This window comes from Oncorhynchus kisutch, linkage group LG24 (genome assembly GCF_002021735.2).
Source record: "Oncorhynchus kisutch isolate 150728-3 linkage group LG24, Okis_V2, whole genome shotgun sequence".
Classification (NCBI taxonomy): domain Eukaryota; kingdom Metazoa; phylum Chordata; class Actinopteri; order Salmoniformes; family Salmonidae; genus Oncorhynchus; species Oncorhynchus kisutch.
Window position 1 is genome coordinate 11,224,568 of NC_034197.2, and position 19,037 is coordinate 11,243,604.

At 41.7% G+C, this 19,037-nt stretch overlaps 2 protein-coding genes across 3 annotated transcripts in view; both read right to left on the reverse strand.

The window, feature by feature from the left end:
- LOC109869166 (probable phospholipid-transporting ATPase IIA) overlaps positions 1–7,051 on the reverse strand; it is a 37,804-nt gene extending 30,753 nt beyond the window's left edge. Inside the window, exons 1-4 of the mRNA XM_020459097.2 lie at positions 6,881–7,051; positions 3,343–3,487; positions 938–1,051; positions 716–824 (exon numbers count right to left, since the gene is read on the reverse strand). Coding sequence (XP_020314686.2) covers positions 716–824; positions 938–1,051; positions 3,343–3,487; positions 6,881–7,050 — 538 coding nt within the window. The 5' untranslated portion in view covers position 7,051. The remainder of the gene's footprint in view (positions 1–715; positions 825–937; positions 1,052–3,342; positions 3,488–6,880) is intronic.
- Positions 7,052–7,424: 373 nt separating this feature from the next.
- On the reverse strand, positions 7,425–18,733 carry LOC109869634 (sal-like protein 4). 2 transcript variants are annotated; one of them, XM_020459902.2, is made up of 4 exons: positions 18,530–18,733; positions 11,412–13,931; positions 10,962–11,272; positions 7,425–10,164 (listed from the first exon to the last, which is right to left on the reverse strand). In XM_020459902.2, the coding sequence occupies exons 1-4, from the start codon at positions 18,690–18,692 to the stop codon at positions 9,730–9,732; spliced, it is 3,429 nt and encodes a 1,142-aa protein (XP_020315491.1). In that variant the 5' UTR covers positions 18,693–18,733; the 3' UTR covers positions 7,425–9,729. The 2 variants fall into 2 exon arrangements, with proteins under 2 accessions (XP_020315491.1, XP_031660089.1); XM_031804229.1 differs by lacking the exon at positions 18,530–18,733 and adding an exon at positions 14,916–15,136.
- Positions 18,734–19,037: the final 304 nt, after the last annotated feature.

Sequence of the window (19,037 nt, forward strand, 5' to 3'; positions counted from 1 at the left end):
CACAAAGATAATTCAAATGTAGTCGAAGCTTGCTTTTTACAACATCTGATGGAGGGCAGCTTATCAATAAACAAAAACGTCCTAATACATTTTAGTAATAATCCATCTGAAATCAAATTCCTTCAAGGAAATAAACATCAATTAAGAATGGTCTACTTTAAAATGATGAATCCTGCAAGTATACAGGATTAGACAAAAATCCTGGGTAAACAACTGTTTGTTTTTGCCTTTGACAAAGTACTTGCTCAGTTAGAGTAGAACAACAATCTACAGGGATCTCATGCAATTGGCTCTCATACCCCAGACCCCATGCAGCAAGTCACTGGGGGCACTATCATGGAAGCAACCATTCATTTTGTTTATGAGTAAAACAAGCTGCCAGATCAAAGGGGAAAAGTGATGGAAACCACAAGAGGTCTCTAGGATTTTATTGCTGGTAGCATTTTATTCCAAGCCCTCTTATGTGTACACTTTTACATCTCTGCTTTGAATTAAGGCATCACTCCCCTCCCAGTTTAAACACACGACCAACCTTCATACAGTTAACTGGAGACACCCACTATTCAAATTCAACTAGGCATTTATATTCATCTCAATGGTTGCGTCAGGAAATTTGGTGGATTTTGATTTGTATGAGTGGTTACGTTTTGTTGATGGTATTTATGTTATTGTTCAGTCGGCAGATTGTGTGCAATGACTGAAAATAAATCCTTACCTCTTGTTGAGAGCTTGCTGTAGATCTGTGAATTCACTTCTTTGTCTCGACAATAACATCGGATCTCCTCAACTGCTTCTCTCACGATGGTTATGATCAAAACAAATCCCTGAAAATCAAAAATAAGACAAACCCAGTTAAACATTATTGTATTATTAGCAAGTGAGTAGTGGATCACGTATACACTTAATGCTACATTACTTGAAAAGAAATGCTGCTTACCAAAGGAACCCAGTAGGTGTACAGAGCACCTAGCCTGAGCTCATTGACAAACTGAGAGCACGCCAGGAGCAGAAAGTACAAGTTGAAGAAGTACTTGAACTGATTAAACAGCACCTGAAAACACACAACAGAACAATATGATTTCACATGAACACAAGAACCAATCATCGATGTGTCTTTACACTATAAGAGTACAGTAATATATGCCTGTGATGTTAATCAGGGTCATGTTCAGTAGGCACAAAAACAGAAAACATCTTGAAACCGAAGACGAAAATAAGCTGTTATTGTTATTTTGTTGCTTGCCATATGGTTCAACAGACATCCACACACAAATACATTCTATATGATACACTACATGACCACAAGTATGTGGACACATGCTTGTCGAACATCTCATTCCAAAATAATGGGCATTAATATGATGTTGGTCCCCCCCTTCGCTGCTATTACAGCCTCCACTCTTCTGTGAAGGCTTTCCACTAGATGTTTGAACATTGCTGTGGGGACTTGCTTCCATTCAGCCACAAGAGCATTAGTGAGGTCGGGTACTGATGTTGGGTGATTAGGCCTGGCTCGCAGTTCCAATTCATCCCAATGGTGTTTGATGGGGTTGAGGTCAGGGCTCTGTGCAGGCCAGTCAAGTTCTTCCACACTGATCTCGACAAACCATTTCTGTATGGACCTCACTTTGTGCACGGGGCATTGTCATACTCAAACAGGGAAGTGCCTTCCCCAAACTGTTGCCACAATGTTGGAAGCACAAAATCATCTAGAATGTCATTATATGCCGTTTTCCCTTCACTGGAACTAAGGAGCCTAGCCGAACCATAAAAAACAGCCCTAGACCATTATTCCTTCTCCACCAAACTTTACATTAAGGCAGGTAGCGTTTTCCTGGCACCGCCAAACTCTGATTGGTCCGTCAGACTGCCAGATGGTGAAGCGTGATTCAGCACTCCAGAGAACCCGTTTCCACTGATTGGGCCAATGGTGGCGAGCTTTACACCACTCCAGCCGACACTTGGCATTGAGCATGGTGATCTTAGGCTTGTGCGCGGCTTCTTGGTCATGGAAATCCATTTCATGAAGCTCTCAACATAAAGTTACTGTGCTGACGTTGCTTCCAGAGGCAGTTTGGAACTCAGTAGTGACTGTTGCAACCGAGGACAGACGATTTTCCTGCGCTTCACGCTTCAGCACTCGGTGGTCCCATTCTGTGAGCTTGTGTGGCCTACCACTTCGTGGCTGAGCCGTTGTTGCTCCTAGATGTTTCCACTTCACAATAAAGGCACTTACAGTTGACCGGGGAAGCTCTAGCAGGGCAGAAATTTGACAAAATGACTTGTTGGAAAGGTGGCCTATGACGGTGCCACGTTGAAAGTCACTGAGCTCTTCAGTACGGGCCATTCTACTACCAATGTTTGTCTATGGAGATTGCATGGCTGTGTGCTCAATTTTATACACCTGTCAGCAACGGGTGTGGCTGAAATAGCCGAATTCACTAATTTGAAGGGGTGTCCACGTACTTTTGTATATACAGTGTATGTCTCAACAACAGTGTAAGTCTCATTCCAGTGCCACCCACAGTCAAGTAAAGTTTTAACAGTCACACTACACCTTGGCAGAATTTTATTACCACCAATGTGCAAGATTAGTACAAAGGGAAATCTTGTGTTCTCTCATTGCTACTGTGACAGCATACAACAACAATAATGTGTTTGAGACTTTGACCCGAAAATAATTCCTTGACATTATCTAAAGTAAATAAAAATCATCATAATTTGCAATGCAAAAAAGGACTGGTCTTTGCTTTTGTTTTTCCAAACAAATCTGGACTACTTTTTGGATATGACCTCATATCCAAAAAAAGGCTATGTTTTAAGACTAGCAAATGTCTGAAAACCTAATTCATAGTAAAATTAGGCTTGAAAAATCTGAAAGGGAAACAAAAACACTCCTTAGTATTTTTGCCGTGGTTTCGCTTCACTTGTAATGACAAAACAATAAAGAGACTAAGCAACTAGAGCAGTGGAGGCTGCTGAGGGGAGGACGGCTCATAATAATGGCTGGAACTAAGTGAATGGAAAGGCATCAAACACATAGAAACCAAGTGCTCGATACCATTACATTTATTCCGCTCCAGCCATTACCACAAGCCCGTCCTCCCCAATTAAGGTACCACCAACCTCCTGTGAACTAGAGGCACATAGGCTAAACAACACAGGCTAAACAACACAGGCTAACAAGACTGCTCATTTGATTCGAATATTTGTTATATCTGAATCTACACGGTCAGCCCTACTACTCACTAAATACTTACTCCACTTTGCCACTAAACTCTTTCAGGCTTGTTGTGTTGTGAATGAGGAGCAAATTACAGACCCCGAGTCCCTGACACTCACCCCTGGGAGGAAGGTGAAGAAGTTGTACTTCTGGTTGTTAATGACATTCCGGGGGTACCTCTGCTCCCTCTTCTCTGGGTGGCCCAGCCACACTGTCCTCGGCCGGAAGTCCCCCATGCCGCAGCACCTCGACCACGGGCAGCACCTGAGGAACACCAGTGTAGTACATCATTAGGGATGGTTTCCTTGACCCAGGTTAAATGGATACATCAGGATTTTGCCAATAAAGCCCGTTATCTACTTCCCCAGAGTCAGAGAGTCTGCATGCAGTTAGAAAGAAGTTAACTAGCGTTAGCTCAATTGCTAACTAGCGTTAGCACAATGATTGGAAGTCTTTGGTAACTCCTAACTCCTCCTTGTTTCCATGAGTTCATCTGACTCTTGCGAAGCAGATAAAGGGCTTCATTGTCAAAATCCGGAAGTTTCCCTTTAAAGATACACTTTGAAGAAATCGCTCAACCATTTCCTGGTTGCTCAAATTCTAATAGTCCCCTAATTTCTGTTTATTTGACAAAACAAGCAAGTATAGTGTAGAGAATCATTGTACAATCTAAACCGCTGTGAAATATATTTTCCATAACCATATATATATATTTTTTTCAGATGGTGTACAAAACTGAAAGTAAAAAATGCAAAAACGAAACGTATGAATGGAAAGCATAGAAATAGTGCACATTGAACACATCTACCGCTTCTTAGACTGGCTTTCAATGAGAATGACATACCTATAACTGACATTTCTATGTGAATTTGGTCAGGTTGCCCAAAAAGTTAAATGCACATGCACTTTTTTGGGGCTGTAATTGGGATATTGTCTTTCAACATGAAAATGTAAATAGCTGGTGTGTCTAATGGCACCCTATTCCAGCCCCCTATATCAGCTTTAAGCCTGCTCCAGGACCTCTAGTCCCAAAAAGTCTCAGAACAGCGCTGATATAGGAGCAGTTTTGCATTTAAAATCATAATGATTATATGGACTTGGGAGGGATCTGATCCTGAATCAACATCCTACTCATAGACGCTTTTGAACACAGACCCTGGACTTAAAAGCATGCTCAATGAAGAAATGCCATAAAAGTATTTTTTTTGTCCAGAACTAGGCCTAATCTGTGTCTGGGAAACTGGCCCTTTTAGAGTTTCCCTCTCACTGAAATGCCACTACAAAAACATGCAAATAATATGTTTCTTTCCTATGGTGGTGAGCAAGGCTTCAGTCAGTCAATAGGACCACAGAGGTGGGCCCCAACTCAGTAAATATTGGCTTCATGTGTTAGGCAGCAAGGTCTTAGTTTCATACACCTTTCTCAAACAAAGCATTCCACTTCATCTAGGCAAGCAGGGCAGCACGTGACCTAATCTTATGGCTGCCATGTGTCATAATGTTCGATGATTTTTACAGATCACATATTCTACACATATCTAGGGGCTGAATACCTGGATAATGAATCCTTGACTGTGGACATAGCTGCGGGAAGTATTTTGGGTAATGCGCTACGGATGGCTATATCGGTCCACTAATAAAGGACTATTAAAGGCCCAGGGCACTACAAATGTTTTTGCAAAAAAATAAAATATGAATATATTTGTATTATTCCGGTTTTTCGGTATAAGGATGCATGAGCAGAAAATAACCCCATACCTACTGTAAAATATGGCGGTGGATCTTTGAAGATATGGGGCTATTTTGCTTCCACTGGTCCTGGGGCCATTGTTAAGGTCAATGGCACCATGAACTTTACCAGTAGAAAGACATTTTCGCCAAAAACCTGGATGCCTCTGCTAGGATGCTGATGCTTCTACCAGCAAAACAATAACCCCAAGCACACATCAAAATCCACAAAGAAATGGTTAATTGACCACAAAATCTAATTTTGCAATGGCCATCTCAATCTCCGGACTTGAACCCAGTTGAAAAACGTTGGTTTGAATTGAAGAGGCCAGTCTATAAGCGCAGACGAAGGATATCAAGCATTTGTACGGAGGAACGGTCTAAGATCCCTCCCAATGTGTTCTCCAATCTCATAAAACATTTCAGAAAAAGGCTCAGTGCCGTTATCCTCGCAAGGTGAGGTATTGAAAGGTTTGAAAACAGGGGCGCCAATCATTTTGACCCCTATCTTGAAAAAAAAATGTTTAACAAAATATCTTTCTCTTAGCAATTCAATTAGTATAAAATATAATTTTCCAATCTTTTGGAACATACAATATAGCTCAGTATTTGAATTATTTTATACAGTATCTTTGCTCATCTTTAAGGGTGCCAATAATTTGGGACCTGACTGTATATATTTTGTTGTACATCTTAAACCTACTAATTTGTCATTTATTTCAAATCTAAAATTGAAATGCTCTGACAAGCGCCATCTCTGAGATTGCCCTTTCCTGTCTGATCGGATGATGGGGACATGAAGTGCAAAGGGGATGCCCGGACAGGTGTGCAGGCTAGTCTTGTGTGGCCTGTATTTTGCCAGATGTCCACCAGATGAATATGCGTTTTGTTTTGCCGGGTGTCTATCCCGCATTTTCAGTACTTGCATCACATGTGCTTCGCTTTTCAAGTAGCTAGAAGCAACCTAGTTGGATTCTGTGTGTACTTCCGTTTGTACCATCGCACGGTAAAACAACGCACGAGTTGAAAATATTGAACGCATGCGGTACACAGAACGCACCACAGCCTAGTGCGGCACCCCCAACGTAGCATTGCAGACTGCTCCATTGACAATGAATAACTTCCGCCGGAACACAACGAGTTTGATGCAACTGGTGGACATGAGACGTTAGGCTTTACTTTACAATTGGTGCAACTCTATGACGCAATATTATCATTGCATATATCAGGAAATATCATAAACTTCATAGAAGTCGCATCATCATCCGTATTGTGTCCATAGTCAATCATGGTGGTTTGCTGTACCCAGTGCCTTACTTGGACTGAAATATGTGCATGTACACTGTTTATATTTAGGTGGAGCTCCACAATACTTAACTAATATTCCGAGGTGCAGGTAATCCACTCCGGTGAGCTCCCTGCCCAAGTAAATCACTGGCTGTCTCCCAATTCTCATAAGGCCTGCCCTGTCTGGGGCTGGTTCAACGCAATGACACAAAGAATGCCAGTCAGCCACGCTACTTTACCCCACCTTGTGTTTTAGGCATAATGATAGTGTTGTTTTTCCGTTCTATAGGCCTATCTAGTCAAGATAAACAAACAGACGATGAATAGTGTAGGCCCACTAGCACCGACAGGGCATTCAGCAACCGGAACAAGGTTGTGTCATCCCTTTCGCTACAATGAAATACTAATTTCGATTACACATTTCCCCTAACCAAGGCAAATCCCGTCATTGTGTTATTTTTTTTAATGAAAAATAACATTTATCTTGAACGTTTAGAACGGTTACAATGTAGCGAATATATTCGTCCGCGGTTTTGTAAACAATTCATTGTTATTAGCCAACGAGCTAAATAACAGCCTAACATCCTCCTAATATCGATGTTCTCATTTCTACTTAGTGTAAATTTATTTTTTTGTTCTTACCCATTCCTGTTTTTATTGTCGTTTCTTTTTTTGTGTCTTACTGGTTGTAAAGGAATATTGTCCGTCATTCCTGCAGCCCCAGTTGACGGTGACGCCAGGCACACTCCACTTAGCAGTCTCTGCGGGTTGTGACTAGATGGAGTACAGCTATGGACGGAAGTGACTGTCATTCCAAGGTCCACAAATATTGGCCTAGGCTTGTCGAGAGACTGCACTGAATCAGATAACTTGAACCCAGTAGCCAATGCTTGAGTCTTGACCATTTCAAGATAGTGTATCTTAACCCTGCACATGTCAAGAGATTCAAATTGGAATAGGTCTACACCGACAGATGGCCATGGGGCTTTTATCTTTTTTTTAAACTTTTTATCTTTTTTTTTTTAAATGGTTGGATAAACTAATTAGGCTACTTATCCATTTGAAGACCACTCTAGGCCTTGATCAGAGGTCACAAAACAGATAGTTAGCTTTGATTGTGGGAAGAAAATGAGAACAGACAACATACGGCTAGTTGGAGATGCAAATTAATTTAGTTGATGCAAAATCTGGGACCAAACATTTATTTCTGGGACACATGTGAGATCAACAACCAAACCAACAACTCCAAGAAAGGCATCTGAAGGAGACAAGATGGAAATCAGGGATGTGCACAATGCAAATTAAAGAAAAGTAGCAAGAACAAACCCATGAGGTAATTAATCCCAAATCCCTGCTCTGAGGAGAGAGCAGAGTTACTCCTGTAACTGAAACGCTAACTCTTCCATAGACTGAACTAAATAAATCAAATTCATACAAACAATTAAATAAAACACGATTTTTAGAGTAATTCATGGCATGCTGGGAACTGACAAAGGAATGCAAACCAAAGTTGGAAAGGTCACCCTGATTTCTATTTTCAGAAAGACCAGAAAGTAACATTTTAGGTGATAAGGAAAAGGATAAGGACATTTACATTGTAAACAAGCCTACACAGGCTCAATTTCTTGAATTGTATAGACAACCTCAAAGCAGTTCTGATGCATGGTTTTACTTTTAAAACAAGGCACAATTTGGTAAATGCATTTCAATGGGGGATGTACAGCAGGATTATAGAGTTAATCTGTGCATTCTGAGTTGTGCAAAGAGTCCAGTGATACATTCATTACTTACACAACTCAGTAGGTTGTGCGAAGAATGAAAGCATATCATTGCTTACTCAAAATGTATCAGAGAGTGAATGTACCCATTGTGTTAACTTTGAGGGTAGGTGGAGGACAAACTAATATCTAAATGAGGTAGAGTGTAGCCCCCAAAGCTCTGGCATCATACACAATATAAATAACAAAACAAAAAGTTTAAGATTCCACAATGGATAAAATAATGTAGAGTCCCAGTCAATGGAGAGAATTATTGAAGTATGTCAAACTTAATAGGGCTGGGAATTGAGTTAAATAGAGTAAAATTCTGAAGTCAATGTCTCCAAGTCCTCAAACTAAGAAAAGATGACAATCGCTGATGTGCACTCTTATATGAAGATCAAGGTCAATGTAAATGAGGGTTTTGACACGTAACCATTAAAATGACAAGCTTACCAAAAGTTTGAAGAAATATAAAGTGCAGGCATGATTGAGAGCATTCAGCATTTTATGGGTTGTGTCCCAAATGGTATTCCTATTCCCTGTATGCTTGCACTACTTTTGACCAGGGCCTGTGTATGTAGAGAATATGGTACCATTTGGGACGCAAACCATAGCCTTCAGAACACAACCCACCAAAAGACGCAGAAGCTCTACAAAAAGGAATATTGGGAGCAAAAATATGGAAAAAGTTATCTTGTAAATTAGTGAAAAGAAAACACTTCCGGGAACAATGCAATGTGGAAAAATATAGTACCAGTCAAAACACAGAGACAAATATAACCGTCATTACAATCTTGTGGTGCTTTAAAAAAAGAAAAAAAGAATACAATATAGCAACAATTCAAATTCAAGCTAGGCACTTGGCATGAGGTTTTTCAGTTTTAGAGAGAAAGGCAAAGAAACTATTGTCTCAGCATCTGTAAACTACCTGGAAACATAATCAACATCCAAAACAGATGACTGAGCAAATCAGTCTGTCTGGATCAAACAAAAGTATATGACACCTGACGGATAACTCTCAGCAGACCACCTCCGAGCATCTGCAGACAACTTGAAATATCAAACACTTTCCTATGAAATATCGTTGCAAGACGGTTGGCCATTTTGAAACTACACACATTTCATAAAATGTATGGCACACAATAGGTCGAGAGCCAAGTAGTTATGTACTGTAGAGGAATCAGGACAACCACTTGTTTATCTGCACTAAAACAATGGTGTCCACAATCGGTTATACACTGAACCTTTCATAATGCTAGACAAAATCCTACAGGTTCTTCCGTCAAGGAGAGAGACATTCTGAATCAAAGCGGTTTCAAGTAAGCCATACATTCAACTTCAGGATACAAGACTAAAAAGTGTCACAGAAATACCCGCATATATTATGGAGAAAAATATAACCGTAAATACACCTACAGTAGTTTTAGCAACTTCAACTAAAAATAACACTTAAGGGGTGAATTGTTCAAATGAAAAGGGGAAGAGCTGCATCATTTAAGTTACTGAGAGTTCCAACTAGGCTTTGCAAAAAAACAGCAATATGTTCAGCAAGGGTTATGGACTCTCTCTTGAAAGTGTTGGAATAGCACGTGTTGTTTGTACCAGTCAAGGACCAAGTGGCAATGTTAGCTAACATTGCTACTATGAATATTCAAAATCCGTACACAATCGACAAAGAAACTATCAGCAAAACAAAAACAGATAAAACTGTTTTGTTCTTCCATTTTACAACTAGTTCACTGCAATTTTCCCTTCCTCCATGAAATGTTGGAACTGAGATCTAGCCACACACTCTGAGCCATTCCTTTCCATCTCTGCCATGGTGGCAGGCAGGCCAGAGTGGGACCCATCCATTTCCATCAGGCCTCCAGTAGAGCAGACCGTAGGACCACCGGCTAGGCTACCAGGCATTCCGCCATTTTGGATCACAGAGATCTCGTTAGTCTTCATGGACAGGCCATTGGTGAAAGCAGCAGTGTACTGGTTCCACAGAGACTGGTCGAAGTTCATCGGCGGAGGAGGACCCAGTTCCCTGGGAGATGGCATCATCTCTGGCATCATGTTGCCAGACTCTGAGCTCATCGCCATCAGGGCCATGGGGTTGTCTAGAGAGAGGCGCTGGCCGCGCCTCGCAGAGCTGTTCCACATGTGAGTTCCAACGTGCACCTAAAACAAGCATGGAATAGATATTACTACAGAAAATGAGGTCACACTTATCTGGATAGTTCCATATAGGTGGTCATACTATTAAACCATCTGTTGATAAGCAAATGCTTGCTAAGGTTAGGGTAATGTTTTAGGTTAGGGCCAGGATTGAGGTAAGGGTTAAGTTTAGGGTTAAGGTTAGGGCTAGTTAATCAAAATGTTGACAATTACTTAACATCCACTTTGGACAATCCAGCCACGTAGGCACATGTGGGCCCAGACCCAGCCACTGGCGAGCCAGGCCAACCCAATCAGATAAAGCAACAACAAAAATGATGCTTTCTACTCATGTTCCAAATAGGACATTTGTCTATTTACCTAAACATACAAACACTATCAGATAGAATTCATACCAAGCAGTGCACTGGAATGACATTCACTCTGATGGGATGGTGGACAAAAATAACTGAAAGCCACACCCCCAATAATCCATGACTATGACTGCATTGAGGCATATGTCACTGTGCTTCTATGACTATATGCACCATGCCAACACCTACTTAATTTGATCATTTAGCAAAGACAGCTCATCAGGCCTCAAGCTCATAATCCAGTGCATTTATTACAGTCAACACAGCAAAACATTCTCAAAATAGCATGAGATTAGCTATATAAAAAAAAAATGCACATTTTACTCTTTGCCCCATGGCAAATTTTTTGAATTGCAGGAAGTTAGCGGTTTCATACCAGGCCACAGAGTCCATGAAAGGCAAAGGCTTTAATAGCATTGCATTTCATTTCTATAAAAAAAGCCTTACCTTGAGGTTGCCTTTAGTGGTGAAGGCCCTGCCACAAATGGTGCAGCCAAAGGGCTTCTCGCCAGTGTGGGTCCTTTCATGGATCTGCAGGGCGCTGGCAGAGGAGAAGTTTTTGCCACAGGAGTTACACAGATGCTGCTTGCTGGATCTACGGTGAGCACTGGAGCCATCCCGTGGCTGCCCTCCCACTCCCTGAGGCATCTGGGAGACAAATAGAGGGCCCATGCCCATGGAGCTCTCTGGGGGAATCTGCCTCTCCAGTTTGACCAGACTGGGAGGCACCCTCATAAAAGGAGGCAAATGGCTGGGAGCTGTTAAGAGAAGAAAAATAAATCCAGTTAATAAACAATAATCAAGATTACTCCCAGTCAACCTATTTTTAAAACCCTACAGGGAATGTGATTGATTTACAATAAAGCACACTCTAATCAAAGGGGCTTATACACTTACCATACTCTCTATTAGTGAAGGGTAGGCCAGGCTCTTCTTTGATGTTTCTTTGGGTAAAGCTGGGTGCAGTTAGGTCCAGAGCTCCATTGGCATCCTGAGAGCTGCTGTCAGAGTCCGTTCTAGGCTCATTCCGGGTGTAATCCTCAGGGATGGCTGACTCGGGGGACTTAGCCATGTAGGCAGCAGCCAGTCCGTTGACTGGTGATGAGGAGTGGAAAGAGACAGAGTCTGAGATGTCAGGGCTGCGGCCATTCCGGTACTCATGCTCCCGGATGCACTCGATAGCTGATGGGGACTCTTTGGGGGGCACTCCATCACACTCCGAGGCAGTGCTGCTTTGGCGTTGCAGGTTGAGAGCCAAGGTGAGGTTCTTCATATGGTTCTCCTGAGCAGCTATGCTGGAGAACATAGAGGATGGAGGGTCCTGATTAGGTTGGTGTGGTTCCTCAGAGAAAGATGGTGCGAGAGAATCTGAGGTGTCGGTTGGCGTTTCTTGAGAGTCAAACTCTGTGTCTTGGTCTACCATGCACTCAAACCTGTTGGTGTCCATGGACTTCTCGTCAGGCAGAGAGGAGTGAATTTCTTCCAAGGCCTCGAGCTGGGACTCTGGCATGGGGGTGTTAGGGATCTGGCCTCCCATGTGCATGCGGATGTGCTGCTGAAGAACCACCGCATTGGTGAACTTCTTCTGGCAGATGGGGCAAGAGTGCTGCATCTTGAGGGGCGTGTTTGCCCGATGAACACCGTAATGAGCTTTGAGGTTGCCATTGGTGGAGAAGGCACGTCCACAGATCTTACACTTGTAGGGCCGCTCTCCCGTATGCGTACGGTAATGCATCTTCAAGGAGCTCTGGCAGCTGAGCACCCGGTGGCAGATGTAGCACTCGTTTGGGTCATTGGTCCTCTTTTCCAGTCCATCCACCATTTGCTGTAGTTTGGCAGTTTCAGAGCTGTTGTGGTCGCCAGGAAGGCCTTTGCCATTCATGTGATGCAGCGCTCCCATTAGCTCTTTAGATACCTGGTGGTCCTGATCAGAGCCCATTTCGTGATTGAACATGTTTGAGGAAATTGACACGCAGTCACCTCCCGATGACGCTCTTTGGGAGAACGGGTCACTCCTGAAACAATCAAATGAAGGCTTGAACCCCTGCAGTGCTGATGGGTGGAAACCTGGAGATGGGAGGCCGAGCATTGGCTTCATGTCCACCATGTTGGATTCTTCAATGGGCATTGACATGCCGTAGGGGATGCCGCTGCTGGTGGGAATGTTGTCAAGGTGTTCCGGCACAGGATGTGGGTTCATCCTGATGTAAGGGTACTTCTCCTTGTGTCTTTGGAAATGCACTTTGAGGTTTCCTTTGGTTGTGAAACGGTTTCCACATATGTTACATTTAAATGGTCTTTCTCCAGTGTGCGAGCGCAAATGGATCTGGAGTGCGCTGTCATTCCCAAACGTTTTCCCACAGTATTTACATTTGTGCTTGTACATGCTGTCGCCACCAGACCCATTTTTAGACTCAGGCATATTTGGGATCTTGCTCTTTACTTTCTTAGAGGGATCCATCCCTGATGAGAGGCTAGTGAGGGGACTTTGGTAGACCACGGAGCCTGTTGAATGAGGCAGTATCGCTGGTAGGTGGTTGGCCATGTCTGGGAGCCCCTTCAACATATCGGCTTTGAAGGGCATCGGCCCCATGCCTCGAGCCAGTGAGGTGGGAATGCCATTGGACAGAGGTAGTTTACCCTGTTTGAGGGACTCTAGCGAGAGGCTCTGGTTGCCAGTCCTCTTGCCGATCAGGGCTGCTGCAGCAGAGAGCTGCTGGGAGAGATGAACTCCCAAGGCTTTGAGGGGGTCGACTGCTGCCCCTAGGGCCGAGTGGAGGCTCTGTGGAGCCATCATTGACACTTGGATACGGATCTGCTCAGTCAGTTGGATCTGCTGGAGCTGCTGCTGCTGGAGGGCCACTAGCTGTTCCAGGATCACAGGGATGGCTTGCAAGGCCTCCTGGGAGGCCTGTGGAGACTTGCAGTTGTTCAAACCACTGTTCGATGAGTGCTGAGTGACAGCCACTTTGGTGCCAGGCATGGACTCCAAGGTGACATTTGAATCTTGGGGTTTGGATGAGGCTTGGTGCTGATGGCAACTCATCTCAGGCCTGGGACTGTCAGACATCTCCACCTGGTCTTGTTTGGATGGTTGTTCCTCACTGTTTGATTTTGGTTCTTCCTCCATCCTTTCCATAGACACTGCATTGGACTTTGACAGAGTATTACTGCTGGACTGGCAGTCACTGTGGTCTTTCTGAAAGTCACTCTGTGAGAAGTCATCTGGTACTTCTCTCCCCTCTCGATCTTTCATGATGACCATCTCATGACTTTTAGTGCAATTATTCTGATGTTTTAAAAACTCCGCCTCATCGATGAATTCAGCACAACATTTGTTGCAGACCTTCATCTCATCCATTCTAAACCTCTTCACCTCATTCCCATTCTCTTCAGTTTGACCGTCTTGTAGAACACCTGTAATGATAATAGGGAAATGTCAAATTAAAAATAAACCAACGAGTATAAATTAATTAATTACAGCCTGGATATAATTAAAATAGGCAGTACAAGTACATCTCTTGAATTTAAATTCTATCATTTAGAGTTATTTTTCAAGATAGTGGTAGTGTGTGTATATATTTTTTATACACACAAAAGTTTGGAAACATCTACAAGGGTTTTTATTTTACTATTTTCTACATTGTAGAATAATAGTGAAGACATCAAAACTATGAAATAACACATATGGAATCACGTAGTAACCAAAAAAGTGTTAAAAGGATTGTCAATTTTCACCTAAAATGACATAGCCAAATCTAACTGCCTGTAGCAAGGATATACATATTCTTGCTACCATTTGAAAGGAAACACTGAAGTTTGTGGAAATTAAAAATGAATTTAGGAGAACATAGATCTCATAAAAGATAATACAAAGGAAAAAAAACACGAGTTTTTTTCAGTACCATCATCTTTGAAATATAAGAGAAAGGCCATAACGTATTATTCCAGCCCAGGCACAATTTAGATTTTGGCCACTAAATGGCAGCAGTGTATGTGCAAAGTTTTAGACTGATCCAATGCGTATCATTGCGTATCTGTTCAAAATGTTGTATTAATGTTGCCCAAATGTGCCTAATAGATTTAATACTTTCACGTTCACAATTGTGCACACTCAAATAATAGCATGGTATTCCTTCACTGTAAATTGGACAGTGCAGTTAGATTAACAATAATTTAAGCTTTCTGCCCATATAAAACATGTCTATGTCCTGGGAAATTCTCTTGTTACTTACAACCTCATGCTAATCACATTAGCCTACATTAAACGTCCCGTGGGGGATACCGATCACGTAGAAGTTAAATAAAACCAAATATATTTTATATTTGAGATTCTCCAAATTCTCCACCCTTTGCCTTGACAGCTTTGCACACTCTTGGCATTCTCTCAACCAGCTTCACCTGGAATGCTTCTCCAACAGTCTTGAAGCAGTTCCCATTTATGCTGAGTACTTGTTGGCTGCTTTTCCTTCACTTTGTCTTCACCAACTCATCCCAAAACCATCCAAATTGGGTTGCGGTAAGGTGATTGTGAAGGCCAGGTCATCTGATGCAGCACTCCGTCACTCTCCTTCTTGGTCAAATAGCCCTTACACAGCCTGGATGCGTGTTGGGTCATTGTCCTGTTGAAAAACAAATGATATTGGGACTAAGCGCAAACCAGATGGGATGGCGTATCACTGCAGAATGCTGGTTAAGTGAGCCTTGAATTCTAAATAAAATCACTGACAGTGTCACCAGCAAAGCACCCCCACACCTCCATGCTTCACGGTGGGAACCACACATGCGGAGATCATCCAGTCACGTACTTTGCGTCTCACAAATACACGGTAGTTAGAACCAAATATCTCAAATTTAAACTCAGATCAAAGGACAGATTTCCACCAGTCTAATGCCCATTGCTCGTGGTTCTTGGCCTAAGCAAGTCTTCTTATTGGTGTCCTTTAGTAGTGGTTTATTTACAGCAATTCAACCATGAATGCCTGATTCACAGTCTCCTCTGAACAGTTGATGTTGAGATGTGTGTTACTTGAATTCTGTGAAGCATTTATTTGGGCTGCAATTTCTGAGGCTGGTAACTAATGAACTTATCCTCTGCAGCAGAGGTAACTCTGGGTCTTCCTTTCCTGCGGCGGTCCTCATGAGAGCCAGTTTCATCTTAGTGTTTGATGGTTTTTGCAACTGCACTTGAAGAACCTCTCAAAGTTGTTAATTTTTCAGATTGACTGACCTTCATGTCTTCAAGTAATAATGGACTGTCTTTTGCTTACTTGAGCTGTTCTTGCCACAATATGGACTTGTTATTTTACCAAATAGGGCTATTTTGTGTATACCACCGCTACCTTGTTATAACACAACTGATTGGCTCAAATGCATTAAGGAAATAAATGCCACAAATTAACATTTAACAAGGCACACCTTTTGAAATGCATTCCAGGTGACTACCTCATGAAGCTGGTTGAGAGAAGGCAACGTGTGGCTTCTTTGAAGAATCTAAAATAACACTTTTGGTTAGCACATGATTCCATATGTGTCCTTTCATAGTTTTGATGTCTTCACTATTATTCGACAATGTCGAAAAACCCTGGATTGAGGTGGTGTGTCCAAACTTTTGACTGCTACTATATACACACACTCAAGGTGGTATTCAAATACTTCAATAAATAATTAGGTTAATATATATTATAAATTAATATTGCTTGGTGGGCAAAACTTGAATCAGTCATTTACATTCATGAAAAACCTTTCTCAATCACATTTCCAGTCAATGCATTGATTTCGTGCAATTTGGGCTCAGTGCACTACTGCCAGCAGAGGGCAACATCTGACAAAAACACCAGGGGCAAGCAACCAATGTCTTTTTATTTATTTTAGTCATTTAACCTTTACTTAAAAAGGCAAGTCAGTTAAGAACAAATTCTTATTTACAATGACGCCCTGGGAACAGTGGGTTAACTGCCTTGTTCAGGGGCATAACGACCTATTTTTACTTTGTCAGCTCCGGGATTCGATCTAGCAACTTCTGTTACTAGCCCAACGCGCTAATCACTTGGCTACCTGACGCCCCTGTCTCATGTAGGATTTAAAAAAATAAGACCAGCCTGTCTTTCCTGACACTCATTTCATTTTAGAAACTTAAATGACTCCCGATAACAAGCACACTTTATTATAAGGACATGTAAACCAATATTCATTGTGTGGGCCTGTAATATGCCTGAATTTGCCACAACAATTCAAGTCTGCGAATTATGGTGTGCACTATAAACAAAGATCTATACGACCTGTACTTGAATTTAACTTAACACCCATGTCAATATGAAACAAAATGCCGGTGTACCTATGCTCACAATAATCAGTCAGAACAGTGGCTTCATATAAAAGACATCCATCGATTTGCCTTTAAAACCCAGAAATGATCCGGGGCAATCGTCTCGCACATCAACTTCTCATTTACATGAAAAGTACATTCTAGCAAAATGGGACTGGAATAAATGGGACTGGAATAAATAAGTGATGATTTTTATTTGTCTGGCGACCGAGTCCATTTCACAACCAGTCGCATTGTCAAAAGCTAATGTACTCTCTGTGGGGTAGACCATCTGTCTGCATCCTTCCAGCGAAACCAGGCAACTGGAATCGGGTGGAAAAAAAATGGCAAATGGCATTGTATTCCGAATCCGTTCATTGTCAAACAAATTTGCAATGCTGTTGCAGTGAATAAAGTAGTAGGCAGAGGGAGGAGAACGTTACCTTTAAGATTTACTATGCAAAAAAGTGGGCGATTTTCAGAGATGAAACTAATCAAGAACCCGCAAAATTAAGGGGAAGCAAGTAAAAAAATTAATAAATCATTTCTAAATAACAAGACTGACTTTCCCACTTGTCAAGTAAAATAAAATAAAAATCCACTTGGTGACCACTTGGTGGCGCATAAATTGTATCAGATCACCAAAAATTCAATATGGCACGAGGTGAAACTACACAAGGATGCCACTTAATGGGAGTACATTGATAACCTGTATTAAATGGAACGTAACTATTCTCAGATCAAAGAAACACCGACAAGAAGTCATCGAACATATGCACACTCCCAATAAAGCAGCGTAGCCTACATGTAAGTAGAATCAATAGAATCATTCATAAAGTTAATTACTATGGCATGCCTACATGGCAACACAAGCCGCACCGCCAACCCTTGCTTGCTTACAAACCTACCACTGCCCCCCCCTCCCCTTCCCCCTTTAAATCAGCTTACTTCTGAGTCACATTTCATACCACACTGTTTGGAACATTTTTGAACATTTGCCCCCAAAATACACTGCATCAAACACTGACAAAAGTACAACGTTATGCCATGTATTTGAGCACAAATAAAAACTTCTACAGTCCAAAGCAGGAGAAACACCACATGCAATCAAATTCTGATGCGGAACATGGATAGTTCTTCAATTAGGCCTATGTGAAAATATCAAAAGACGTGCAACTGATTTCTCTACAATTACCTTTTTAATAATCTAAAAGACAGCCAAACATTAACATTCTAAATAGCCTACAGCAATAACGTTAGTAGTCACCCAGCTATTCCAGTTTCGTATTCCATTGGTAACATTTTCGAGAACCTTATCTCAAAGTTATGGCATCATGTCGTTTACAGTGGGCTTTGACTCTATTCAACAAAACGCAATCGATTGATCAATTGATGTTCAAACAGATTAAACCGTATTTTATTCATACGAATAATCACGAATAAACGAAAAAGGTTTTCAAACAAGAAACCCGCTTACACAATTTCAAAAAGTCAACTGTATATTGGCAAAAATGGTAACTTCAAACTCGCAGGCTTATTCAAAAAAAAAATGCATGGTCAGTTCCAAGGGTCATGATCCAGCCAGGTCAAAGTGCGAGGAGAAACAATGAATAACTTTCCAAATAAAAATGTTGCTACCTTGCAACATTGGAAAAATGTAACCCTGCGCGACTCTTTCCAAAAGTAGTTTAACAGTCCAAAAACTCACCATTTTCTGACGAACCGGGCTCATCGGAATTGATTTGCTGTGGCTTAGCTTGCTTGCGCCTCGACATGGTGCAACCATCGGGAGCAAATAGTAACGCAATTTTCGTCCCTTCTTTACAAATTCTTCGGGTTGTAAAATTAGCCCCTGAAGTAGAAATGCGCATGTCAAAGGAATTATTATTATCAATAATGCATTGCGATGTATCATGGTCCTCTGACAGCTGATTGGCTCCACTCCAAGTGCTTACACTTTATTCAAATAGGGCCCATTGATGAGAATAGCAGAATGCCAAGGGGGCGGGAGATGCGATACTAGTGGATGGGCAATAATGGGGAGGGAGGTAAAGGAGTTACAGAACTACAAAATCTGCTATACTGTATATATGGAAATATTGTAACTTCGATCATCATTTCATTCAATTTAGTTTGTTTAGGGTACACATTAAAGTGTATTTCATCATGTAGAACATTTTAATTTTGAGAAATTAATAATCCCTTGCAGAGATTTT